Source organism: Paramisgurnus dabryanus, chromosome 6, assembly GCF_030506205.2.
Source record: "Paramisgurnus dabryanus chromosome 6, PD_genome_1.1, whole genome shotgun sequence".
Classification (NCBI taxonomy): domain Eukaryota; kingdom Metazoa; phylum Chordata; class Actinopteri; order Cypriniformes; family Cobitidae; genus Paramisgurnus; species Paramisgurnus dabryanus.
Genome location: NC_133342.1, coordinates 19,858,185 through 19,884,758, shown reverse-complemented (window position 1 = coordinate 19,884,758; position 26,574 = coordinate 19,858,185). Strand labels below are relative to the sequence as shown.

General features: G+C 36.9%; 1 protein-coding gene across 15 annotated transcripts in view; it reads left to right on the top strand.

The window, feature by feature from the left end:
• The first annotated feature begins 6,443 nt into the window (after window positions 1-6,443).
• Window positions 6,444-26,574, top strand: part of dlg1b (discs large MAGUK scaffold protein 1b) — a 90,340-nt gene continuing 70,209 nt past the window's right edge. For 6 of the 15 annotated variants that reach the window (XM_065275874.2, XM_065275870.2, XM_065275869.2 and 3 more), the window contains exons 1-3: window positions 6,448-7,095; window positions 7,416-7,547; window positions 18,525-18,691. In XM_065275874.2, coding sequence (XP_065131946.1) covers window positions 7,077-7,095; window positions 7,416-7,547; window positions 18,525-18,691 — 318 coding nt within the window. In that variant the 5' untranslated portion in view covers window positions 6,448-7,076. Of the gene's footprint in view, window positions 7,096-7,415; window positions 7,548-13,050; window positions 13,223-18,524; window positions 18,692-20,341; window positions 20,384-26,574 lie in introns of those variants that run through there. The other 9 variants (XM_073814952.1, XM_073814951.1, XM_073814950.1 and 6 more) reach the window with 5 other exon arrangements.

Genomic DNA, 26,574 nt, shown 5'->3' with positions numbered 1-26,574 from the left:
ATGGACACAAATAAATTAATCAAATTTTTTGTGACTATAACAAGACTTTCCGTGAGATAAACAACATAATTTTGTCTTTATATGGAGCGACTGTTTATTTGATGTCCCTTTCTGAAGTGCCCTTCTGAGGGGGAAATATCCCATTTTGATTGCACCCTGCACTCAAAAGGCATCGAAGGTTGAGTTCGAAAAAATAAAATGAGAAACATAGAGAGAGACAGAAAGAGACAGAGAGAGATTTAATGTGCTAGGAATAGATCTAATCTTTTACAATGGCTTTTTAATGTAGTCCCTCTGTGTAATAAACTCTTGTCGTTTATTTGGCTAGAGCAGTCTCAGTTGCAAGACGATTGCTAATAATCAAAAAAACGTGTGCTTGGTGGACACTTTCATGGTAACACGTCTGTAGAGCTCAATAAATATTTAATCCAACAATTTGTAATCTGTTTTATGGCATTAGTTATCTTCATTTTTCACACACATATCCTTCCTGTTGATGTGTCCTCTGTAATTCTGGGACTAATCTCTGCGGTCAAAGAAGCTAATTCAAACCATTATCTGACCGCTGCTGGGATTTGTCCAAATCAAGAGTGGAATTAAGCGTGCCATACAATACCAGAATATAGGCAGATCTGTCCCTCAATAATAAATGATTTTCCGTTTGGACAAACATAGGACAATTTCATAACCAAACAATCAGCAATAAATGGATGACTGTGTCTGTTCATTGGTTTGAGTCACACCCTTTAGTTGAACTATATAGCTCCTGCGGTCCTGTATAGCTCAGTGGTGAAGCATAGCGTTAGCAGCGCAAAAGGTCATAGATTCAAACCAGTACAGTAATGTACAATCATTTTATTTAAAAATATATGCTTTTCAATAGCAACTTACCATTTTTTTGTATCATGCCATGCAGTGTGTGACATCTGATGGGCCTTTGCTGTGCAATGAAAGCTTGTGTAACAAACATGACAATTTATTTTGAGACGTCTGTGTCATGTGATCAATGTTTTATTATGCCACACAACAGATATTGTCAAATTATCTGTTACAAGTGATTTATGGTTTCAAGGATATTGGTTTACATTTGGAAATTGGTTGAAAATTTTGACAAGAAAATTATGTGTTGGACATTTTTGGATGCTCTCTTTTGACCAAATATTTTTAATATGCCTCCTCTTGCTTGACATTTCACAAGACTGTTTTAAGATTTCAAATAAATCTTTGGTGTCCCCAAAGTACGTGTGAAGTTCTAGCTCAAAATACCATATAGATCATTTACTATAGCATGTAAAAATTGCCACTTTGTAGGTGTGCGAAAAAATTGTCATTTTTGGGTGTGTCCTTTTAAATGCAAATGAGCTGATCTCTGCACCAAATGGCAGTGTCATGGTTGGATAGTGCAGATTATCCCCTTCTGACATCACAAGAGGAGCAAAATTTCAATTACCTATATTTTACAAGCTTGCAGAGAATGGTTTATCAAAACTAAGTTGCTTGGTTGTTCATTTTCACATTTTCTAGATTGATAGAAGCACTTGGGACCCAATCATAGCACTTAAACATGGAAAAAGTCAGATTTTCCCTTTAAGTCATGATATATCCCTTTAAGTCAAGCCTTAATATTGTTTTTATATGTGCTTATGCTTTTCCACATTATATTTTATCTCTTTGCACTTGACATTATCTGTAAAATTCAGAACTGAGAATATAATCCTGGGATTTTCCTTGGAATCTTCATATTCAACATTGTGCACATAAGATGAATCTTATTTCAGGCTTTTCAAAGCAGTTTTCAAGTCAGTAAATCATTACCACTGCTTGTGCACTGTAGGGTCACAGTGCAGAATGGTGTTGCCTGGCACAACAATCCCTTTACTTTGACCATTGTGTTTTAACTTGGCACATATTATTGAACAGTGTGCATTGCTGTCTCCTTGGTGCTCTATTGGGGCTGCTGGGATGTAGATAAGATTTTCTGTCTTGTGTATTAATACTACTGTGAGAGATTACATTAACAGACTTATTTTATGATGTAAGGTGGGATTTGCAGGGTGCCATCTGTCCATTCACAAACACTCTAAGCCCCTTCCCCTATCATCTAATCATAAACATGATCAAGGGGCTTGAATAGATTATAAGGAAATCTCTCTTTGCACATCATGAAGTCCAACTATAGCTATCCAAATAAAAGCAGAAAATAGCACGGCATGCCTTGAAAATTCTTGGTAACCAGGTAACACTTATTATGAACTATAACAAGGTTGTATTTGTTAACAATATAAATGCATCAACAATGATCAATATAGTTTATCAGCATTGATTAATTTTGGTAATATTAGTTATTTCAATTATACAATTATTTAGGTTAGTTCATTGTGTATTAAAGGGCTAGTTCACCCAAAAATGAAAATGCTATCCTCATTTACTCACCCTCGCGTTATTCTAAACATGTATGAGTTTTTTATTTTATTTTGATGAACACAAAATAAGGTATTTCTTGGTAACCACATGGCTGACGGCACCCATTGACTCCCATAGTAGGAAAAACAAATACTAATGAAGTAAATCAAGTGTGTTTACTGCACAAATTAAACAATTTTCCTTATTTTAACTGGTTTGAGAGCGCCACAATGCTGTAAATGTTGCGAACATGATACTCACTGTTCATTTTCAGACAGAATATGTCATACGAAGTACGTCGTTTGCATCCAGGTTCAGGACCCTCCGTATACCGCATCCTTCAGAGGATGCAACCTCTGGAGGAGGGCAAAGGACACAGCCTTCTGAAACAAGACACAGCTACAGTTTCTCAAATTAGAGAGACCTCTGATGTATTGAGATGCTGCATGAATGGAAAACAAGCTGTTACTCAGGATTGATCATGTTCTGGCATCCTGACAAGTTACTTAATTCATGCAAGAGAATTATTGTGTTCACAGGCTGGGATTTGTTTAATAGGCCATCATCACATTAGGAGAATAAACTCAAATTACATGCCACGCTGCTGTATGATTACTATAATGCAAAAAGGATTGATGCTAATACCATGGGCAATATTGGCAATAATGATTTCCATACAGCATCTGCAATAGCCTCAAATGTGACCCTGCCTGTGAAAACCTAGCTAAAGTCATTTTTTAAATCATCCTACGTAATGTAAAGAACATTCTGTGAAAATATAACCTTGATATCTTTAATCTTGACCGAATAAGATTAAAATCAATGTGAAATCAAACTTTGATGCTCCTAGATTATCAGACTTTAACCTGGATTTCACATACAATGTCAAAAATTATCATTATTATAAAGCATACACAGCTCAACAAAACAATGCTTTGTGTGCACAGATGAATGCTGTTCCCCACTAAAATTTTATTTCTAATAACAGTGCCACTGCTCATTTTAATTTTATTCCCCTTGTTGTTGACAAAATGTCATGTCCTCACAACACTGCTGCCAAAATCCTGATTTATGACAAGATTAATTGTGAGCAATTTGTCCAGAGAGGAAAGCAAAAACAGCTGCTATAATCACTGTGCAGTATGACAGAGCCAGACGGGATAGACATGTGCTGAGCAGAGCCAGTGTAATATTGCTTACAGATCCACATTCTGTCATTGATAGTGTGCCCAGTTATAAATGCTTAGACATGTTGATTACATCTACAGTTTATTTATATTAAACACAAAAGGTATGATGAAAATATAAAAAAAGAAACTTAAGCCTCATTTTAAACTTTCTAACCCTAACCGCAAAATGTTTATGTCCTTCACCAAGATTAATAAAAAGGATTAAAATCAAAACATAAATACAGACTCATCCATTTAACGACACAATGCAAACCTAACTGCTTGTGCCAAAGAGGAAGCCTCTTCAAGATCAGAGAGGGTCATTTATAAAACATGATCATCTAAAAATAAAATCCTCTTTTACTATGACTACTTTCTAATCTGACCCACCACTTCGGTTGTTTGTGTCAATATGTTGTCTTTGAAAGGCACAAAGATTCTTTTTTTTATTTGTTGTGCATACAAATAATTAATTGACCAATTCTAGTGTTAGACAACCTACTTTCTGAGACTAAAAGACCTTAATATGGACAAATAAACATAGGATGTTTTATTTTAAGGGCCATTTCAACGAATCAGTGCCATTTGGGTCCCCAGGACATTATATGTATAAAGATGCAAGAAAACCAACTAAAATACATTTTATTTTACCCAAAGTTTCCTGCATGTTATAACACCAAGTTTAAAGTTCACACATTTCATTGCTAAAAAAACGTTATTTTGTGTATTTGGTTAAATACTATGTGTTTGCATGGTTTATGGTTAAAAACACATTATTTTTAACATATACTGTATATTTCTGTAGCTCCAGAAATCCCTGTCTTCCTCAAACGCTTTGATTTTGTACAAAACTCATCGATTTGAAAAGCCCTGTGTCCCTGATTGGCCAGCTTATCTGTATGTTGTGATTGGCCTGAATACCTTTGACATCAGCCGGAAATGTGACGCTCCTTACCATGTTTGAAAGATTCGCTCACAATGCAATGCTGAAAAGAGTTAACATTCAGGCTGTGAGTTAAAGCGAGAAGAATTATGATAATGTCGGTCTTGTCTACATCACCAATCCCAGGAAGTCAACTGTTGCCTACAAGTCGTGGTTTAAAGAGGTGGAAACGATAACTCACGTCATCACTTACTTCCGGACCATAGTTGCTCTTTGAACTATATAATTTAAAACAAATAAAAAAATACAAAAACAGCATTTGTTATCTGTCCCCACTCACAATCTATTTAACCTTTAGATATCTTTTATTTTTTTGCATTTTTGTGTGAATCCATATCCCATCTTTTCTTTAAATATTTTCTACCATTAAAAAAGTCATAATATTTTAGATTAAATGCACATTTTAGTAATTTCCCCTGGATTTCACTCAGTCCTGTTACTCCAACACATTCCCCCTCTGAAAATCTAGGAATATTCCACAAGTCACACTGTCAACAGGAAGTTACATCATCTGGATCTTCTGAAGGCCATGGGAAGATCAGAAGTTACTTTTCTCATTTTCTATTCTATATATTTTATGATATTAATGCTATGACTGTGAATGACAATCTTGTGCCGTGTTACCTAGCCTATATTATTGATGTTATTGGTTCATGTCTTCATGTCGTGTCTTCATGCTATTAGATATTCAGTGCAGCTATATTTCAAATATTTGCTACATTTATGCTAAAAACTCAGTCCTGTTATTTTCAATCCTGTTACAAAAATGCCTCTATCCTCCATAAAGAAACCAAGTAAAAAATAAACTACTTACCTGAGATTTACCATTAATTATTTTGAAAAGTAAAATGTGTCTTACTAGATTCAGAGTAAAAAATGAACTTAAATTTTGATGAATTACAACATGCAAATGGCACTGATTCGGTGTAATGGCCTTTTAAATGATTCAGATTATTTTTATAGTCTAATTGTTTAATGCTTAGCAACATTTTGAAAAAGCCACAAGAAGTTCATAATTAACAGTATCTCTTTCTAACAATATGATTAAAATTCATATCACATGGCTGTTGAATGCTTTATTCTGATTAGTTAAGAAATGTTCCACAGGTGTTGATTATTTTTTGTTAAACCTTACCTTTCAAATGTCCTAAAATAACCAATAGAGCAATCTTTGCGGTAGCTGTGGTATAAGTGGAATAATTGACTGCGGTCTATTGAATTATATGAAAATAATGCACACTCAGCTTTGTGTCAACATTACCACCTTGGGTGTGCAATATTTTTAATAATTCAACGGCCTGTTGTCAATTTTTACTTACATAATTTATAGCATTCATACCATTTTTTTTCTCTTTGCATGTGCATTTGGTCCAGCAATCAAAAACAAACATCATTTGAATGAATGCACGCCCAACACACCACTAGCATAAAGGACACAGGATCAACAATCTGTACTGCAATACCACGAGACTGTAAGATCTAAAATAGAAATAACCTACAAGGTCAAGCATTAAACCTCTGGATTAACACATATAACTTTGTCCAGCAACTCAAAATCAGTTTCTGTTTGGCTTTACATAATGCCCCCTCAGCTCAGCTTATAGGTGGAAAGCTAGGCCTACAACTTTTTGGCAGAGGATTGGTAATCAGAGCTGGGGTAGGCCTATGCCACAGACCTGTAAATCTTTCATTCAGACTGAAAATACAGTCTAAGCTTACTTATAAGCCTCTGGAATGTAGCAATACCTTTGGTTTCATTTACATTGTCCCAAAACAACAAATGCACTTGTTTTCGCCACATATGTCGACTTGAAGTGAGTCTCCTTTAAGAAAGTGTCAAGTCTCACCTTCCCAACCCTGAGCTGAAAGGTAGCTCGGTCCCATGATTGGGCGGTCAAGGGTAGGGTCTAGAATCACGTGACATTCTTCCAACCCAGGGACGCCATTTTGGAGGAAAGTTTGGAATGTCTGACACATAGGAAGAAAAAAAGAGGAGGAGATAACGAAAGAAGTTTGACGTTCAGGAAAACAATCACTATTGCTCCGAAGGGGAAGAAAAATGAACTCAACTGCGGACGCGTGGATTTGAATCGTGTTCACGAGGAACCCCAGCACGCGATTGCAAGCGAGGTGTATATTTGCAGTTTGGGGAGTTTTTTTTGGAAGCCCTCTTGCAACTGGCGGCGACATATGCCCAGTTTCTGTCCCGCAGCCGCGGAGCAGATTGGCGGCGGAGGCTGAATCTCAGCGTCTGTGTGTTGTTGAATGGAAGTGCAGTGCTGTCAGTGGAGTACAGCTCAATACTGTTGTGTCGCGCGACTGTCAGCTTGAAGGAGTGCAGCACCAGCTCGCGCTCGACTCAAAAATTCAACGGCTTTTTATCGTATCGCACTGAACCGTCATTATGTTTACCGGATAAATAGTGGAGTTTCATGCCAACTGCGGTTCCCCCTTTTTCACACTTTGGACGGAGTCGTGAGGGGAAAGGAGTGCTCTATTATCGCGTGTGTTGGGAATTTTAACGCGAGCTGCGGTGGATCGTGCACGAGCCCAACCGAAACATGCCAGTCAGGAGAAAAGGTAAGATTTTCCGAGTAGCTCTGCACAACTCTATTATAGTATATTTAAAACTATACTTGTTTTAAATGTGGATATAGTTTATATACTCTGACATTCTTGTTTTCGAGACACTTCTTTGAGCTTTCCAGATCGGAAAACAAGAGTGAAACTCATATTTGTTATTCACCTTCCTGCTTTACAAAGTGACTGGATTTAAACCTGATGGATATGTGTGCTGTCATACATTTTGAACTAGTTTTGAACTATTTTACGCTATGCTTGCTGTTTCAATGTGCTATAATTATGTAATTAATTTGAGCTTTGATATGTGTTGTGTATAGACGCACAGCGGGCTCTGTTACTGCTGGAGGAGTACCGGTCCAAACTCAGTAACACTGAAGACAGACAACTGAGATGCTCCATCCAGAGAGTCATTGACATCTTCCAGAGTAACCTCTTCCAGGCGCTCATAGGTACAAAATCCAATGTCTTCCACTACTAAATTAAAGTTTTGTGTTATGCTGTAAGGGTTACAGTATGTGATCAACACGACTCTTTACTTTGCTGTACCTATCTATCTCTTTCTGACTTTGTGTTTGCATTATTGATGGTTTATCTCACTGATCAAGTTGTTTCTTATTATGATACCATTGTGATTAGTTGAATCAAACATCTAAACTTTGTTGTGAGCCCTGTAGGAACTATTGATGCTTTCACATCCATATAGGACTTGCATTTAATTAAAAAACAGCATTTTCCCTCCAAAAGTATGTTGTTAGCACATCATTGCACAGCACTGAGGTGTTGAGTAGTAAAATCCAATCGGAGCCATGTGTTACTTAAACCTTCCTGTCATTTAATGAGCACTGGCACAGTTTACAGAGGAGTGAGACCTTACTGACAGACCATCCACCATGGCATTTAACTTTGTTTCTCGTACATTTAGATTCATACTGTCAATGTACACACTAGCAGATTAATGTGGGGATTTGCAATGTTTCTTGTTTTTTTTAGGCATGTCATTAACAAACTAGGAAACCAGAAGGAATGTTGAACAGCCTGTTTGAGTTTCTCTGGGGTTTGATTGGCTGTGTGCCAGTGACTCCTTGTGTTTGACCCTCAAGGTGTAGAGGCTTCCTGTAATAGCTTTATCCCTAACTTCCCGTTCGTATAGAAAAAACATGTGAGATATCTCTTGATGCTTGAATGGCAGGCAGGGAGGCAGCACTGATCGAGGCATTCTTGGCTACGTTTACGTTTACTTACTAAAGTTAAAGAAACAGTTTTTTTTTGAGAAGGTGTTTCATTCATTAGCATACTCACACTAAATCTTTATGTAAAATTCAACACGCCCTTGTAAGTTAAATGTAAACTTAATGTAAACTTCTACATATTCCCCCCATGTAAATGTAAAACAGTTTGCAGATTCTGCAGCGAGATGGTTATTTGTCTTGCATCACTCAGACCTTCAATGTCAGTCCAAATCTGATTTTTCTACAATCCGATTGTAATCCAATCATATTTAGCACGTGTGAATTGCAAAAAACCAAATAAAATATGATTTTTCCATTTCCAGCAACGTTCATCTGTGCTTTAAAACTCTATTCAGATTGCATTTCTGGAAATTCGTTTTAGTTCTGATCGGATTTGGCATAGCTTTTTAATTATTAGACATTCTCGCGCCACGTAAAATGTAAGCATGTCAGACATTGTTGCATCAGAAGTAGGGCTGGGTATTGATTCAGATGTTCCAGATCGATTCAATTTCGATTCACAAGCTATCAAATCGATTCGATTCCGATTCTCGATTAAATTTTTGATTCCGGTTCTCAGGTAGGTTTTTATACTCGATTCTCGATTCAACTCAATGAATATAGATTTAATACAAATACTATATTAATAAAAAAGAACAGTGAACAGCAGTTTACAAGTGGGTAATTAATAAAAAGAAATTAAAAGCCACAACACGTCTTGCTTGCGAAATCTAAAATGCTTCCATTCCTCCGTTCAATGTTTGTGGAAATAAATATGAAAAAAAAATCGATTCTGCTCTTTGAGAATCGATTTTTAATCGACCACGTTTTAAAAAACGATTAATCGCAAAATAGATTTTTTGCCCAGCCCTAATCAGAAGCATGTTTGTTGTGTTATTTTCAATGTGCGAGTGGAGACGGCAGAAAGGAATAAAACCATGTATGTCAGCTTCCTATGTTTTTCCGCAGTTTCATTAGACGCAGTAGTCCAAAACCGCGACTACACATTGTCATATTGTAAAGTACTATTCGGACGGGATTAGTTTTACATAGGGAGGTGGGGTAAGGTAAAGCCATTTTTATCAGAGCTTCTCAGTGATTTTAGTCTCGTCCGAATGCTCCATGTCAGTAATCATTATGGACAATGTCAGTAAAGATTACGCCAACTTTTACCTTCTGTAAAAAGGTCTGGAGAAATTACCAAAGGTAATACTAATCCAGTGCGAAAAGACCAGATGTAAACATACATGTACATTTGGTCATTTCTTGTTATTTTGTGGGTTTCTTTTAAATATAAAAGCGCTTTTACTTTCGTTGTAGGTGGAAAAACAAGTCAGTGGCAAGTCAGTTCCTGAGTACCATGACACAGACTTAAAAAAAAAAATTTCAAAATCACTTCTCAAAGGCACGGAACTGTTTCTGAAACTGACATTCTCCACAGACTGAAATTAAACAGTGTTTCGAGTTTTCTCGTCTGTGTCATGTTTGCACATGTGATATCAGGAAGCAAGGTATTGTGCACGTGACGACGTGGGAGGTGACGCGCTGTCCAATCGAGTTACCCCTCCCACTTCTGAATGTTTTACTGAGATTTCTAATCCCGTGCGAACTGACCATCAATTTTACAGACGTCCTGAGGTAAAATTACATTACGCCATCTTCCCCCGTAAAACGAGTCCCGTCCGAATAGGGCAACATTTAAGTGTTCGAATAAATGTGGTACTGTGCAGACAGAGAGTCATATGACATCAAAGTACCGTGAGAGTGATTCACTCTCGCAGTATTTTGCTTTCACACCAATCCGTACGCACAGCGCCGCGTGATCTTAAGCACACGTCCATGCAACGTATTGCTATAGAAATTAGGGATGTTCCGAATACCATTTTTTGAGCTTGTGAAGCAAATCAATCAGTTTTTGCAAGAAACTGAAGGTTATTTACAACACTATTAGCGTGAATGCCAAAGCAGGAAGCGCGCTTTACGTTCGAGGCGATCTCTTCTACTGGTGGCGTTTGGTGGCTGTTGGCTATGGATGTTGGTCTCTCTGCGCCACCTATAGAGCGGGAGCGTGAAGCGCACTTCCTTCTTGGCAAAAGTTCTGCATTAACGCTGTAAAAAAAAAAAAAAATATATATATATATATATATATATTCGAATTTCAAAACTGAAAATCGAATGTCAACATACGGAACGAATATTCGAATATTCTGGTCCAGCCCTAATAGAAATCGATGCAGATATCCTGGAAATTAAAAAAATGTAACAGGACAGACAAAATCGGACCTTAACAGTTGTTATACACAGTGTGGACAGTCAGTCATTCAAATTGGATATGTACAAAAATCTGATTTTAACTAACAGTGTGTGAACATAGTCTTAAAACTCTTAAACTACAAGTCTTTAAAGTTACGCCCCAGACACTTATGACGCCCTTTGCTAATCCTTTTTGCTAATTCTTGCCTGTCAGGGAAAAACATTACAAACATTTTTAATAGTCATCACAAGACCACAAGCTGTATTTGGTGTTGTTGTCCAGGCTGAAGCTAGAGTATTAGCATCTGTCTCAGCAGTTTGTTCTTACTGTTCTATATCTCAGAAAGCCATCTTACTCTAAGCTACTGTGATGAATTGGTGTCCTAAACATTTCTGTGTGTGAAGTAGGGCTGTGCAAAAAAAAATCGCCTGCAATTCTCATGCGTGTTTCATAGGGCTGTGACGATACATTGCGTTCCCCATTAAAAGACCTGCCTGAAATTGATTCTGAATCGCAAGGCTTCGATTCTGTTTCATGCACAGCTTGTGCATGTACTACAGCTCTGTGATCAGTAGGAAGTCCTTATCATCTAAAATCACTATGAGTTTGAGTTGTTTATAATGTGGATTTAAAAAAGCAACACTCGTCAAACACAATCATTCAAAACATTCTTTATTATCATGAAAATACCTGAAACAATCTGAAGAATAGCGATATAAATATCTCCAAGACATTTCCTGGAATAGCGTTTGTTATGATACTTCTTCTGTGGCACAAATGCCGTTTCTACACGAGAGCGCCCTCTGGCTTTTGAATGTGGTGGCATTTCACAGTAATTCATTCAAATTCATTCATTGAGAAAACGCGCATTTGCACGATTAATCGACACAGCCCTGGTGTTTTATCAGTAAAGCCGGTTCCTTGATTAGTAGTAAATCACCATCAGCGGCATTTACTACATTTACTAGCCGTAGTTCACAGAGAAGCTATGCAAAAATTGCATACATTAGTTTTTTATATTAGTAATTGGCTTTCCATGCGCTAGAGAGCCACAACAAAGCCAGTTCTTACATCACGTTATATGTCTCATCTTTCCCAGCAATGTTAGCGCAGCAGCGCCAAACACATCGTCAACATTGTCAAATGTTGCATTATTATACATTTTCAGTGTTTTGCGTACCTACATTAAAACCCAAACATGCCGAATCCAATGTGTACGTGCAGCTTGACGTAATTTATATAAACAGAGGTGGCAACAGTAAGTACATAACATATTTTATCATTTACACAGAACAATGTTAGCCTTAGCATGCAGCAACACTCCTAGTATCGTGTCACAGTAACCCCTGTCCCAGACGCAATTGGGTTTGGTGCTAGTTAAGAACCACTTTTCCTGGTTCAGAGCTGGTGCTTTGGTGTCCGAAAAGAAGTGATTTGAAATTAGGTTCTGGTTGTGAACTGGCACTCAAACTGCTTTGGTGGAAAAGGGGCATTAGAGTCCCTCATGGGTGCAGCCCTTCACCTGCACACACACATGCGCATAGAAATCCTTCTACTCATGGGTTATGCACGGACACATGTTCTTCTTTGGAGTGCTGCTAATGAAAAAAATGCATTGCAATGACAGCTTCCAATTTGACTTTTCCTCAGATATGTATTCTAAAGGACAAACAAAATGTAATCTGTCTGTTGACATGATTACTCCAGTTCTAATCTGTTGGCTGATGATTTACAGTGGTTACTCTCAGAGAGCAGTAACTGCAGGACCCGCTGCGTGTCTCTCAATGATTAGAGCCTTAAGATTCCTCCCAGAGCAGGGTAAGTCTTCTGCATGTAAAATGTGGCTCATAAGATAGACCTCTTGACAGACCCTCAGCTTCATGGGTTTCTAGGTGGAAATAAGACCCTGAGCAGGGTTAAGTTAAAATCACATTATCGAAAGTAGATAATAACAAGGTCTCTGTTCACACACGTAAAGACCCTTAAAAAGCTCTTAGTGCTTCACGAAGAGTGGAGTGGTGAATTTGATATCACACAGGCAGGCCAGTATCTTTTCCTAATCATTTTTCTGCAGTTCTTCTTGGAACAGAATATGTAATGGATAGAAACCACTTCTCCAAGTAGATACGAAGCTTCCCCTAAATCTCACTGTAGTCACTCACCCAGCCTGGGTGAGGGGCAGGCCGGCCGAACAAAAAGTTAAAACGAGCTGTAATCTTTTTTAAATGATATCTTCCTCATTTGGCTGATTGTGGTCATGTAAATGAATGAAATCTCTCAAGTTGATGATCAGTGATCACATATTGGTTGTTTACAAAAAAGCATTAGCATTCCAAAGTCTGTAAGTGAGCCATCGGATAGTGAATACATGTTTTTTAAGGTGAAAAGAACTGGCAGGCATTGTGAAGTGTGGAAATTTAATCCTGTGGCTATAGAGGTCTGTTAATCAGACATCAATACAGCACTCTGTTTAAAGACTGCTTCACCACAGACCTCATTCCTAAGGGAGAAGAGGGAATGGGACTCTGAGAAACCTGGGAATCGGCTGATAGTTACAGCTCTGTTTTGACTGGCTCAGTGGGGAGGGTTTGTCTCTGGTGCTGTGGAATATCAGATTTATGGAGATTAAGTCCAGTTGCAGGTCTTTAAATATTACCTTTTAATTTTTTTAAATTCACTTTCATTTTATGTATATCCATTTGATGTTGGGAAATGTTATCTTTATGTACTCAGTGTGCAAGATGTTTTTTGTAAGAACATTAGTTAATAATTGATTTATTAAACCTATTAAAAGGATTATTTGTCTTTATTTTATTGCTTAATTTTCATTGTAATCATTGGGTTTGCATCTTATTAAATTTTTTTTAACCTGTCAAGTACACATACAGTGTACCAAATTTCTGTAGAAATTAAAGTGTTACTGGCAGCTGGTTGCCAGTAACTTACTGCAGATTTTACATTCATCTTATTTACTGGCAACAGTTTGTACATAGTTAAATGAACGGTGTAATATGTGTGTATTATGTGTTGAATGTGATGGGTACAAGCTGTGGAAACAAATTTCCTCTAACGAGGACAATAAAGAATGAATCTGAATCTGAATCGGATATAAAATGACATTCTAATGTAAGCACCTAATCTAACCCTAAACCGAAACGACAATGGTTTAAAAATTGGAAAAAATCAGTTGAGTAACCAATACGTGATAATCACACGAAAAGAGGAATTTTTTATACGATCACGGAAAACACGGAATTCGTGATAATATCACTAAAAAAAGAATATAAAAAATACGTGACTATATCATGAAATGCATGTTTGAGCTGCCTTAATTGAAAAACATCTACCACCGACATACCTTAATATATATCAGTGCAATTGTTTTGTCTTAAGATGCACACCAGTATTGTTTTTTTTTTTTTTGTAAGGTACAGTATGTTCGTAAAAACTACTTAAATGTCTTAATATAACCAAGGTCTAGTCCTGGTTTAATCTAAACCCTGTCCGGGAAACTGCCCCATTTTGTTTCTGCGTATTGTCAGCAGCATATGATGCAGCTTGCATTCATGCATTTAAATACTGCACCTATTTAGACTGTATATTGGACACCTTATGTCTGATATAAAGACTTTTGTGTGGTGATGCCAGCAAGACCATTTGTTATAACAGCGGTCTTACTAAAATAGCAAGAGATTAAAAGTGTTTGAGCTCCATTTTTATCATGCACATTGTGTACTGAAACCCAGACCACAGATTTAAATAAATAGAAAGCTTCATAATGACATTGATATTATACTAGAGCCAAACGAATTGAATGAGTATTAACCTCTTAAAAATGATTCTCAAATAATGATTAAAATGCTCTCTATCCACTCAGAGGCCACAACTTTACGTGTGTTTATTTTTATTAGTTTAAATTATAACCTCTAATGTCATTCTGATTTGCTTCAGAGATTGGATTAAAAATTGAAATCACAAAGATGTATTGCTTATTATTATTGTCCTTCATCACATGCATTTTTTCCCTGACTGACCAAAAGCTTAAGAGCAGCCATGCTGCATGCCATGCTGTTCAAATCTTCTAGAAATAAGTTTGCTGATGTAAAAAAAAACTTCTGTCTGGCCAATGTATTAAATTAACATGGAAAAATGCATGTTGATTGATACTTTACTTTTTACATTTATGTTCTTGTTCAAATTTTTGCTTTTGCATCAAAAGTCCTGTCCTGCTTCTTCAGAGGACTTGGTTTTATACTAATTAAGACAGTGCACAATGTTACATTGTTAAATATTTCACAAACTCAATTTGATCAATAAGCTTTGTTTTATTATAAAACTTGTTCAGCTTAAAGCAAAACCTCGGTGAGCAGTAACATCATCACTCCTGACTACTCCCCCTATCGCTCAAACTTCCATCAGTATTACTGAATCAGTAATATTTTTTTTTAAATCGTCACGTTTTATTTTGTGCCACCATACTTACTTATGTAACTACTCATGTAATAGTCTTTAAATAGGGAAAACATGGAAGTGTTTGGTGGCTTCTAAATTCATCCCTGTTTGGATCCTAACCCCGGATTTCCACCGACTGCGGAACGGCTGCGGATCCGTTGCGGAACGGCGGCGGAGTCAATCGGTTTCCATTCAAGTCAATGTGTGTATTTCCACTGACTGCGCTCCGAATCCGTCACAGCTCCGGCCATCCGCAGCCCTCCGGCACAAATACGCAGAGCTTCTATTTTTGACGGATGCCGGACAGCTCCACAGGGCGGAGCCATGACTTTATCGCGTGATCATACCTGAATTCGCGAGATCTGGTGTTTTTGTCCGTTGTTAAATCTTTGCAATACAAACATTACAAAGTCATTAATATAGAAAAAACAAATAATAGACAAGAACAGAGCTAGGGGTAGTTAAATGATAAAGTATATGGTATAATAAATACATTAAAGATAGAGCATAAATAAATGGTTTTAGCAGCTTTCTTAATTTTTGAATTTGGATGGATTTGATGTACTGCTCTGTCTACGCGAGATCTCGTGTTGTGATCTGGGCTGGTTTGTTAAAACGTCATAATTCAAGTCATAATTGGCGGAGACAGAACTAGGTATCGCGCGATCATCACGTGAATTTGCGAGACCTCATGGGTCCTCGTCACTTCAGCACGCAGCCGCTCTGCAACCTATACGGAACTGGTGGGTATTGACGGACGGCCGAGTGCGGAGCCGTAACGCAGCGGAGCAGATCTGCAGCCGCTCCGCAGTCGGTGGAAATGCGGCGTAAGGAATAAATGGGGCTAGGATAAATGCTAACACATTCACGACCAGCTGTACAAAGATTAAGTTCACGCATTAAAAAAAAGTTATGTATTAATTTTAATAAGTTGATGTAAGAATATAGTAAAATATTGAAAATGGTGGTGTTTTCCTTTAACATTACATAAATGATTTGCTGGCAAATACTCTGTCTGCTTATACTGCTTTTAGATTTACAAATGAAGTTTTGAAACATACCTGAATATTAAATTTAACTCAGCTAGTGTGGTTAATACGAAAATGTATTAAATGACCACTCTTACATAATGCGTTTTTAATTTGTGTGAGTCATGATGATTCAGAGTTTCAAAAATCATCAATACATGTCCCAAGTTAGTTTCAAAAGCTATTTTTAAATTTTTTTTGAGTAGGTTGTATTCATCTTACAACCTGCAATGGTCTTTGAGCTTTTAAGATGTTGTGGCAAGTTAAAAATAGTAAAACATTTAAAATTGTGCTTCAAGGTCCCTGCGTTTCTTACTTTAGGAACCTGTCAGATTGTGGCCCAGTTACCCTGAAAGGCTTGTATACAGGACTGAATAGTCCACTTTTGCATTAAGCAACTTCTGTAAGTATATAGCTTCGTACTATCCCTGGTTGACCAGAACACCATTGCACTTTGTGTGAATAACTTCATTCCTTTTGTTTTCAGTCAATAGATTCAGTCTTTGTTTTCCTTTTTTGTCTTGTTTTGGATTTGCATTGCTAAGTGGTCAGTCAGATGTTAAATGGTGAGATTCAGTGACAGGCAGCCTCAAGCCTTTACTGAAAGCTTACAACAAGGCTATTGGCAAGCAAAAGAACAGTGATTAATCTAAAGAAATAAATCCTGGTTTGGTTCAGACTTCACTCTCATTCTCTAAAATCACACTTGCAAAATCACCTTTCAGACCTATACATTTAACATGCTAGGTGTAATGTATAAATGGTCAGGGAAAAGTTACGTGCTCAGTAGTGGTGAGAGTTTACTTACAAGCAATAATTTTACAGATGAGTTGTGAAGTCACTGGGCTCAGTTATTCAAAGGGAAACTAGAGATGAGGGAATCACCCCACCAGCATGCATTATAAAAATATTTGTTTCATTACCGTGAAGCTCCATGTGATCCAGCGTGTATTTTCAGCCCTGTTACCCAATCTCTAACATGCATAGAAGAACTATATCTGTCTGTTATTTTCTCTCTTGGCCAAGTGGCGAACAGTATAGCCAGCCACAATACTGCAGGCTTACTCTTAAAAAGTCATTTCCCCTCTTGCTTGTGAAAGAGACTAGTTCCCTAAATTATTTAAAACTCTTGTTCTTGTGCATTTTGCATGTGTTGTTTACTGTTAAAAGGTAAAGTTATTTTAAGTTATTATAAATATATAAAGTTTATTGTCTGCAACAAAATATTGTATATAAGTAAATATGTTCTGTTTATTCATAACTGGGTGGAGGCTTTCAAAGAAGTGCTATAAATGTTTATAAGGAGTTCCTGTGGGGTCCATCTGTTGTTTTATGACTGAATGCTTGCTGATCTGATATCATACATGATTGTAACATGATAAATGTTGTAGCAGCTGTGAATGACCTTTAAAGCTCATTAACCTCCAACTTTAGTTTATGCTGTTGTCTTTAATATGTAAACTGAAGTTTACATATGTCAGTTTCCACAAACTACTCCATTACATCAGCAAAGAGAACCTGATCGGTAATACACACAAAAAAATCAGATTTCAAAAAAAATTTCCCAACCAAGAAATTAAAGTAACTTTAACAAAGATTTTTTTATTAGGAGGCAATGTATTATTTTGTGTATACTGACTGAAATTAGTAGAGGTCGATTCCTATACCGATTTCCGATTTTTGTATTATTATTAAGCACTGGCGTGTGAGCGTGTGAACTGACTGAAATGCATGTGTCTCACTGTGAATGCGTGAGACTTGAGAGCCCTGTGAATTTACTGTTGTTTCTCCACGATTAACTTGTCCTTTGCAGACATTGCAGGATGCAGATTGCAATCCTCACATCTTGTGCACAGATTTCGAAATACTTCCACCCAAAAGACATGTTTGCGAATGATAAAAAATGTATTCTGATCACGCGGACGCACCTTCTGAAAAATCGTCCGAAAAACTATTTATGGCCGGTCAACTGGTGCATCCCTAAATTAATTACTTCATAATGACATGCAGTAATGGGCACACTCGGAAAAAACATCCGTGCTGATTAATCGGCAAACCGATTAAATGGGCTACCTCAAAAAATTTGCCAATACATGTTTGCTAACAAGGATTTTTTGGTTCACCAACTAACAGTTGTACATTTATTGCATTGCATAAAGGAACAAAATTGTGTTGGTTAAATGCTACATCTGTTTAGACAACTCAACAATCTAACCGCATTACGTAAAATAACCATACTTTAATCTTTTTTTATGATTTTTTTTTCTTTTCATTCTTTTTATAAAATCATATATTTTTAATCATATTTTATCTGAGTCAGATTGGTGAATATGTAGAATATATTCTATTATAAAATGTTTCACGTGTTTGTGCTAACACCTCTACATGCAGCAATTCCTCAGGCATGCATATTGTGTACTTCCTCTTGAGTCTTGAAAGTCTATCTTTTTACTCTTTTAATAGATATCCAGGAATTTTATGAAGTGACCTTATTGGATAATAATCAGAGATGTGGAGAATCAGTCAAAGTGCCCGATGCTATGCCTCCAGTGAACTTGTGGGATTTCTCCAGCATTCAAAGCACATTTGGGACTTCAGACACCCTGCCAAGCCTTAGCACCAGCATAGAGGTAAGAATGACCCAAGCTGTTTATTTAGTTGGCTGACGCTGACCAACTCAATTTTTTAATATTTCGATTAGATTTTCGGGTGAACAGTTTTAATTTATGATCCATTTCAGGTCATATTGTTTTTGTTGAGACTGTTGCACTGCTTTCCAGTGTCTGCTAAATCATTTCTAGCATTTCTAGTTTAAAACCATAGGTTTTTTTTGTTTCAAAGTAGCTACGTTTACATGCAACCAAATTATCAGTTTGTAATCATATTGATGGCTCAGTCGTATTGAAAAGCCTTCATGGAAAAGAGAGATGCTGTTCGCAGCGTGCCGTTGCCAAGTCCTCTCTTTTTTCAAGTTCAGATTTGGGCTTCTTTTAAAACTATTTTCACCAGTTTTTCTTCTGCGGGTTAAAGGTGAAAGTATTTTGTTGATAAGTTATTGGTATTCGGGCTGAGAATAGTTACTGGGATGCTTTGGGCTGGTTTTAAATGCAATGTTTAGGGTGCATGTAAACTGCATTCACTTGAAATGACAAAATGTAGTGCATGTAAACATAGCCATTGAGAGGGGACACATTGTCTTTCTAAGTAAATGAAATTGTGCAGCTGTGCTTATGCTAGATCTATTTTGCTCTTAAATTCTATTTGTAACTGATCTGATCGAAGTATGTTTTCCGTAAATAAAGCACATGTGCTTGTCTTTCACAACCTCTATGTAATAATCAGTCAGGCCTTCTGAGATACCGACATCCTGCTCTGCTTGTTATCAGCACAGTTCTCATTATGTTGTGCTGCTGGAGTAGAGTGTAATTTTTCAGCTTGTACTTGAAGTCATTGCAGAATAATTTGTTACATTTACAGAAACTGTCTGAAAAGACACTTTATCCTCCTGGATTCAGACAGAGGTTATTTCAGTCTGTCTGGCTCTGCGTGACATGCCGAGAACAAACATGGAGAAGAGTCTTTACGCTTTCTGCCTTTAACTGGCATTTCCATGCATGCTATTTGTGTACTTTGAATACTTTAGTAGCAGATGTTTTCTTTCCCTGGTGCAGAACATTCAATATGTAGAATATCTTAAAAGAAAGTTTTTGGCACACTGTTAATGTAGTGTACATGATCAGATTGGACTAGGCATATAGTGTCGGTAGACAGAAGAGTCAAAACACTGTCTGAAGTGCATAGATACAGCGTGAAATACCACTTTTGTTTATTTATAGACGAAAAGATTATTTCATCTTATTTTAGCAAAGCAGCATTATGTAACAGGCATGAACAGCTTAGTTGTAAAAAAGACCCCTACTGATTGACCAGTATCAACAGTAATGTACTAAGTTAATAATTCACTAAGTATACCTCTATCACCATGTTACTCCGAACATTGTATCTTGGAAACTTTGTCTATGTTAAGTGATGCCATTAATGCAAAAATCACTTATTCAGCATCATTCCCATTTGTCTTAAGTTATACTCTTCTTTGCAATATTTTGTTATAAATAAACAAAATGTTATTAGTTGCATTTTGTCGAGCCTTTAGTGGATTGTAGGTCAGAACTTTCACTTCTTCTGTGTTTCAACGTCCTCTCTCTTTTTCCTCTTGTTTCTTTCTTTGTTAATTAAATGGCCACTCTCAGGACTCTCCCCTTCTAAATGAAATTCTTCATGTGCTCGCTAAAGCAAAATCCTCCTCCATTGAGCTGGACCAAGTAAGTATAATACCGGCACGGGTCTAGTGGGTTGGGCATACCCCATGGCCGCATGTCTGGGCCGTTCATTTTCTCCTTCCTTTTTCCCATGCCTCGTTGATTGAGTTTGCTCCAAGAATTGAGGGATCGTGTCATTGTGCTTCATTCATCGGGCATTTATCAGTGGGATATCATTAGAATAGTCAGGTTTTGGTGGCTAACTTTTTAGTGCCATTTTCACAATGATAAAAATTCTTAAACTTCAGATGATTTTAAGAAATATAAATTTAAGATCATTTTTGCAATTTTGCAAATTATAATACATTTATGAATGTCTGTATTGTCTCTTTAATTTGTGAAAATGCCTATTTGGTGGTGTTAAAAGTTTTAAAATCCTTGTGTAATACAGATATTTAATGGTCTTATCCACTGTTATTATAAGATTGTATGATTAAAATTCCACTTAAAAATTATGTACTTACAGATTTTGTATATTGCATATTTTGAAGTTTGTGACCTTTATCAGTATATATTAGTGTGATTATAGCCGATGCAATAGCAAAACTATTCTGGAAAAGCTCAAAGCATGTTTGGATGTTGGGTAGCAGGCAAATTAAATTGTTCCTTCTTTAAAGGGTTGTGCTGAATGTAAAAAGGTTTGCGTCTTTACTTTGGGATCATTGTATTTAGGCCCAGATGTTGGAGAGCTTAACTGCTTAATGTTGCTTTTCCTTTCACTTTCCTTAAACTAGAACTTCCATGCCACTGCAGCATGCCCAAGTCCAAAGCCTTCTTCTAAGGGAAGGGCTAATGTGCACATCAAATATTTATTTTATTTAAAGCAGTCTACCAGTTCTGCAGTATGAGCTGTATTTGGCTTGCTTTAACACTGTCTGTTTAGTGTTAAAATGTGTGTGTGAGGTGACTGATGTGATGGGACAAAACCTGCTGGGATCATTTGACAGTGTTGGAAAGACTCTTTGGGGTGTCTGAATCTCTCTTCTGAAAGTTGTCAGTTTCAAATCTGTGTTTTGGTGTCATTCTTTGGAGGATGTTGTGCATGAATTAACTTGCTGCACAGCAGTTGCTTAATGTTCAGGAACACATTTTAGGTAAATTCCTTAAGTTTTAAAGCTCTACATAATCTGCATGAAATCTGCATGAATCAAACAGTAGTGATGACTATTTAACGCGATTAATCGTTAGCAGAATAAAAGTTTTTGTTTACATCATATATGTGTGTGAACTGTGTATAATAACTTTGTATAAATAAATGTACACACATGCATGTATATGTTTTAGAAATGTTTACATGTGTATATACATTTGTATATTTATGTATAATTTATATTATATATAAATATAAATATTTAATTTATAAATTTTTTTATCTTAAAATTATACATGAATGTGTTCATATTTATATATATACATATTTATTATACACAGTTTACACACACATGTGATGTAAACAAAAACTTTTATTCTGCTAACGATTAATGGCGATTAATTGTTTAGCATCCCTATATGATGCATAGCAATTAATTTGGACATGTCCCACCTACATTTAGAAATGTTTGTTTATATTGCAAGATGAATTGTATATTTTAGATGATTTATTTGGTTTCAGTTTTGTTGATTTTTACAGTGAATGGTTTGTAGCTCAAATACGTTTATAAGACTTATACATATTCCATGTTTTCTTCAATAAAATCATAAAGGATACATAATTACTAAACACAAATTAGATTTTGGTTTTAAGGTAATATAGCATGTATCTCTACAGGACATTACATAACTGCTGTCCTCTGCTTGACAGTACTCCAGCTACCAGTTTACACTGATAATGTGGTACTGAAATCTGCCATTACAGTAATATTAACAAAAATATGTTTAATATCTGTGCTAGGCAATGAAGGCTTTATCAAAGAATTAAACAACCGACACGGCATGGACAGCTCAACTTCGCATAATAGACATTTTGTAGTTTGATGTTATTTGATGCGGATTGCAATTCCTTGCTGGCATTAGTTTTTAGACACAGCGGATATCATAATGTAAATGGTATCTTGAAGCTTTCTTCACTTTTACCCACGTCCAGGTTTAGTTTTTTCACAGAATTGGCGCCACATTCAAAATGAATTTGATGTTTTTGTTGATGAAGCAAATTAAGGTTCTTCCCGATGAGACCCCTGTCGCTCCATGTGAACTCTTGATGTATGCCACGCGCTTTCAATTAGACGCGCTTCCGGCTTGTTTGGGAAATGTGTGGGTGTCTCTCTGCTTCTCTTTACTCCAAACCGAAATGGGCAACACAGACAAAAATTACATTGTTGTGGATTGATATTTTCTATCAGTCTATGAGCAGTAGCCTTAAACTCTGTGTTTATCGATGGTTCAAGTTTGATTCTTGGCCAGATGAGATGCTGAGTGGCTCGTGGTCAAGATAGGAGAGCATGGATTGCATTTGTATCGTTACAACCAAGGTAAGCACACCTATTAGCTATTTTACGGCACCTACATTTAATAGTTCAACTTATTCTCATATATAAGTGTAACTTATAAGGTAATTGTATGGCAAAGCTTACAGGATCAAAATTAAGACTGTTCTGCAAATTGTCGTTTAACACGTCAGGAAAGCATTTACTAAGATGAAAAATATAATTTTTATTATTAATTTTTTATAATGACATGTTTGTTTAGTCGAGCATTTGAACAATTTAATATTGAATCTAATGCACTGATGTTAAGAAGTGTATGATGATAGAGTTAGTTAATAATACATTGATAAAAGTGGTCTGTAGGGCCCTGTGTTCTTAACATCATTAGTTTGGTATACCTGGATTTGCTTTTCACTTTGAAGTGAAGTTTATGGTTGTAGTTAAAGTGTATGTGCTTTTGTTAAAGGTGACATAGAATGATTGAACGGGGTATTTATCCTTGTTCTGTGATGTGATATGTAGACAAATATTTTTTTGTTTGGGTCTGTAATGCCTTAGAAGCTTCCTAAAAACCTCTTTCAGATAGCTCTATTAGGGTGGGGGATTTTAAACAAGTGGTTTTGCACCTATTTGGCTCCCCCTACTGGCTTAACTTGCAATCTCATTACTGATTGGCTGACTTTGCTGCCACTCAAAAAATGTAGCCAACTATTTTAAAGTGGAGGGGCAGTTAGATGCCTGTGATGTCATAAGCATCAGTTTTTCAGATTGGGCCGTTTTCTGGCTGACATTTCTAAAAGAGGAATTTCTATGAGACTGAGATGTTTAGCATGTCTTGCACTTTTTGTATGTTTGTGAATGCGGGTAGACTACCATTATTCAACAAAGACAAGGTAAAAATGGTTTTTCATTCTCTGTCCCCTTTAAGCTACTAAGAGGCTGTTTACACTTGGCATTAACATGCGTTTTCGTTGATCGGATCACAAGTGGACGACGTTAATGCCAGGTGTAAACTGTGTTCAAAACGTTCTGAGCTCATCCACTTTCGACCACTTTCAACCACATCCAGAGGTAGTCGAAACCACTTCCGTTCGGATCGCTTTGGAGTTGCGCAACGCATATGTGGTTGAATGTGTTCTAACAGCCACACGCGACCGCCTTCTCTCCGCCCATTTATCTAATCGGAGGTACTAAACACAAGTTTTACGTCTTTTTTTTTACTTCTGGCGTGAACATACGGTGAACAGCGCTATTTTAAGCCTTTCATTGATACAACTAAAGTGGCTGATCTCCGTAGTTTCGTTTTGAAAGCGTGTGAAAGTTGCGCGATCCTATTTCATCAATTGTGCTGAAAATTCAGAGAAAGCTCTTACATACACACGTACAAAACACTGTGCAGCCTGTTTACTTGCTAAACAAGCAGTGGACTCCGACATAATATTAGTTTGGGTCCATATAAACTCATAATTACTCCCGCTCGCGTTTGAATGACAGCAGAGAGACTCGCCCACCGTCTCACAGACCATCCCCTCACAGTATTCAGGACAGAAGCGGTCGAAAGTGGATAAAAGAGACGGATTTAAATACCAGGTGTAAACGTAATGTGTCTCTCTCATCCACTTGTGATCCGATCGATGAAAACACATCTTAATACCAAGTGTAAACAGCCCCTAAGTTCATTCAGATTTGCTGTAATTCCCAGCTAGATCAAAGTGTTTTATCTTTTCTGCAAAGCTGGTGAGACTGCGTCCACTTAAAGCTATATACCTGTAAGAGACTTCACTAGTCTTCACTTCTTGTATCTCAACATACAACATATTTTTATAATACCACCAACTTCGGACATGTGCCATGCTGTGAGATTTTCTGTTTTTCTGATTAGAGTGGCACATGGATGACTTATTTTTGTAGGCCAACCCAGAAGTTATTGGGACACTGGTTCCTTTGCCAAAAAGCGCATTCATTTTTTTCCATAGACTTTTGGATTATCGCAAGAATAAGCTCTTTGTTTAACAAAAGTTTATAACACTTACATGTTTTGTCCAACAAGATAATCTTCAAAGATGAACACAACTTTTATAAATTTTGAAATATAAATGCATTTAATAGAAATGAAAACTAAATATGATACAAGCGAACTACCACATTCTAGACTCAACGTCATTTGCACCAAGCCTCGGACAGCTCTTTTAAGCTTGATTAAACACATTTTAAAACATTTCCTGACAAGAAAACACTCTTATCGTTGGATTAACGTTTTTTGGGAATTTTGCCCATGTTCCATTGTTTTTGAGATCTTCATGTGTGATGCCGTTTAAAGTCTTGACAGTGTATGTAGTCCCATGTAGCAGCTTGTTAGCTGTTAGTTAGGTTTTATTTATGTGTTCTAAGTCGTAGAATAAGAAGTGAAAATATCTTGGGTTTGTGTTAAATGGAATTGAACCGGAAGTGCTGAAATGCTAAATCGCTTCCAGGTTTTGCCTCCAAAAATATGTCATCCCTGCGGCACTAAGAAGGGGGAAGGAGGACAATTTTAAGGGCCCATGCATTACTGTATGCATGTCTTTGCATCTCTGCTTGTAATTACCTGCAGCCACAGCTGTGTTGATATCAGCTGGCACTCTTGCTTGTGTGATATTGGGCTCTAACACTTTGCTTTTGGTCAAAGTTTTACAAACATTTAGCAAATGCGCAGCAAGTTTTGTGGTTATGTAAATATGTGAGTCTGGGGAAAAGTGCAGTGCAATAGTGCAAGGTCAAGCAGTTTGTTAAATATTGGGTTCAGTCTGAAATAATGCTTTACCTGCAAACCTCTCACCAATAATTGTTCTACTAATCTCTAGCAATTTGGATGAAATTTGCTGACCACAGAATAATTATTTTGATTCATTTGTGTTGGAATTTTCTTGGAGTTCTCTTTTCTTTTCCAGTTTCTCCATAACTCCTGATACCCCATCCATTCATTCAGAGTGCTTGGTTGTAAAGGGTCACAGAGGATGGGCTCCAGTTGTGTGTGGTGACTGCATGCTTTTGTGTTTTCTGCATGCATGACTGCCCATGCTCATGTCTCTTCTGGTCGGTGCCTGCCTTGAGGCATGCCAGAGTTGCAGTTAAAAGCACATGGATTACCATGTGGGCTTCACTTTGACTTTACCCAGTACCAGGAGGCAAAGGCAGAAGAAAACTCATTCTGGCATGTTTGTTTGTCTGTCAGTCTTTTTGTCTGTCATTCAGCCATTGATATTTGCCTTCTGAAATGTTTTAATCAGGGCTAACATTGCAGTCATGCCTGCTAAACTCAACAGTGCTCAAGGGCCTCTGTAATGAAACAAATCATAGGCTGGCCTGAGGGAATAAACAGAAATATTTCAGCTTATCTGGGATTGTGTACATGCTGTTTAAATACGGTGGAACTGAGTGAGAATTGCTATACCATAGCCTAAATCAAATGTCATTCTACCCATTATCTCCATCCACACAAATGAATGACTCATTGGCTCTAATCTAGACCATTCTTCCTCTGGGCAGAGTATGCCTAGTTCTTTAGAAATATTTAATAGATTCAAAATATCTCAAGTGTGTACTTTTTTTTATCCGCTTCTGATTGGTAATACCCCGAGTGACTTTTCAACGTAAATAGAACCATCAATGTTATTTCCATCTGAATGCTAAGTGCTGACTTGACCATGTAGCTGAGGTCTTTTGGGTCCTTCCTTGCTATGTTATTTATATGCATGGTGATGAAGATACCAAGGTTTCTTTTCCTTGTTT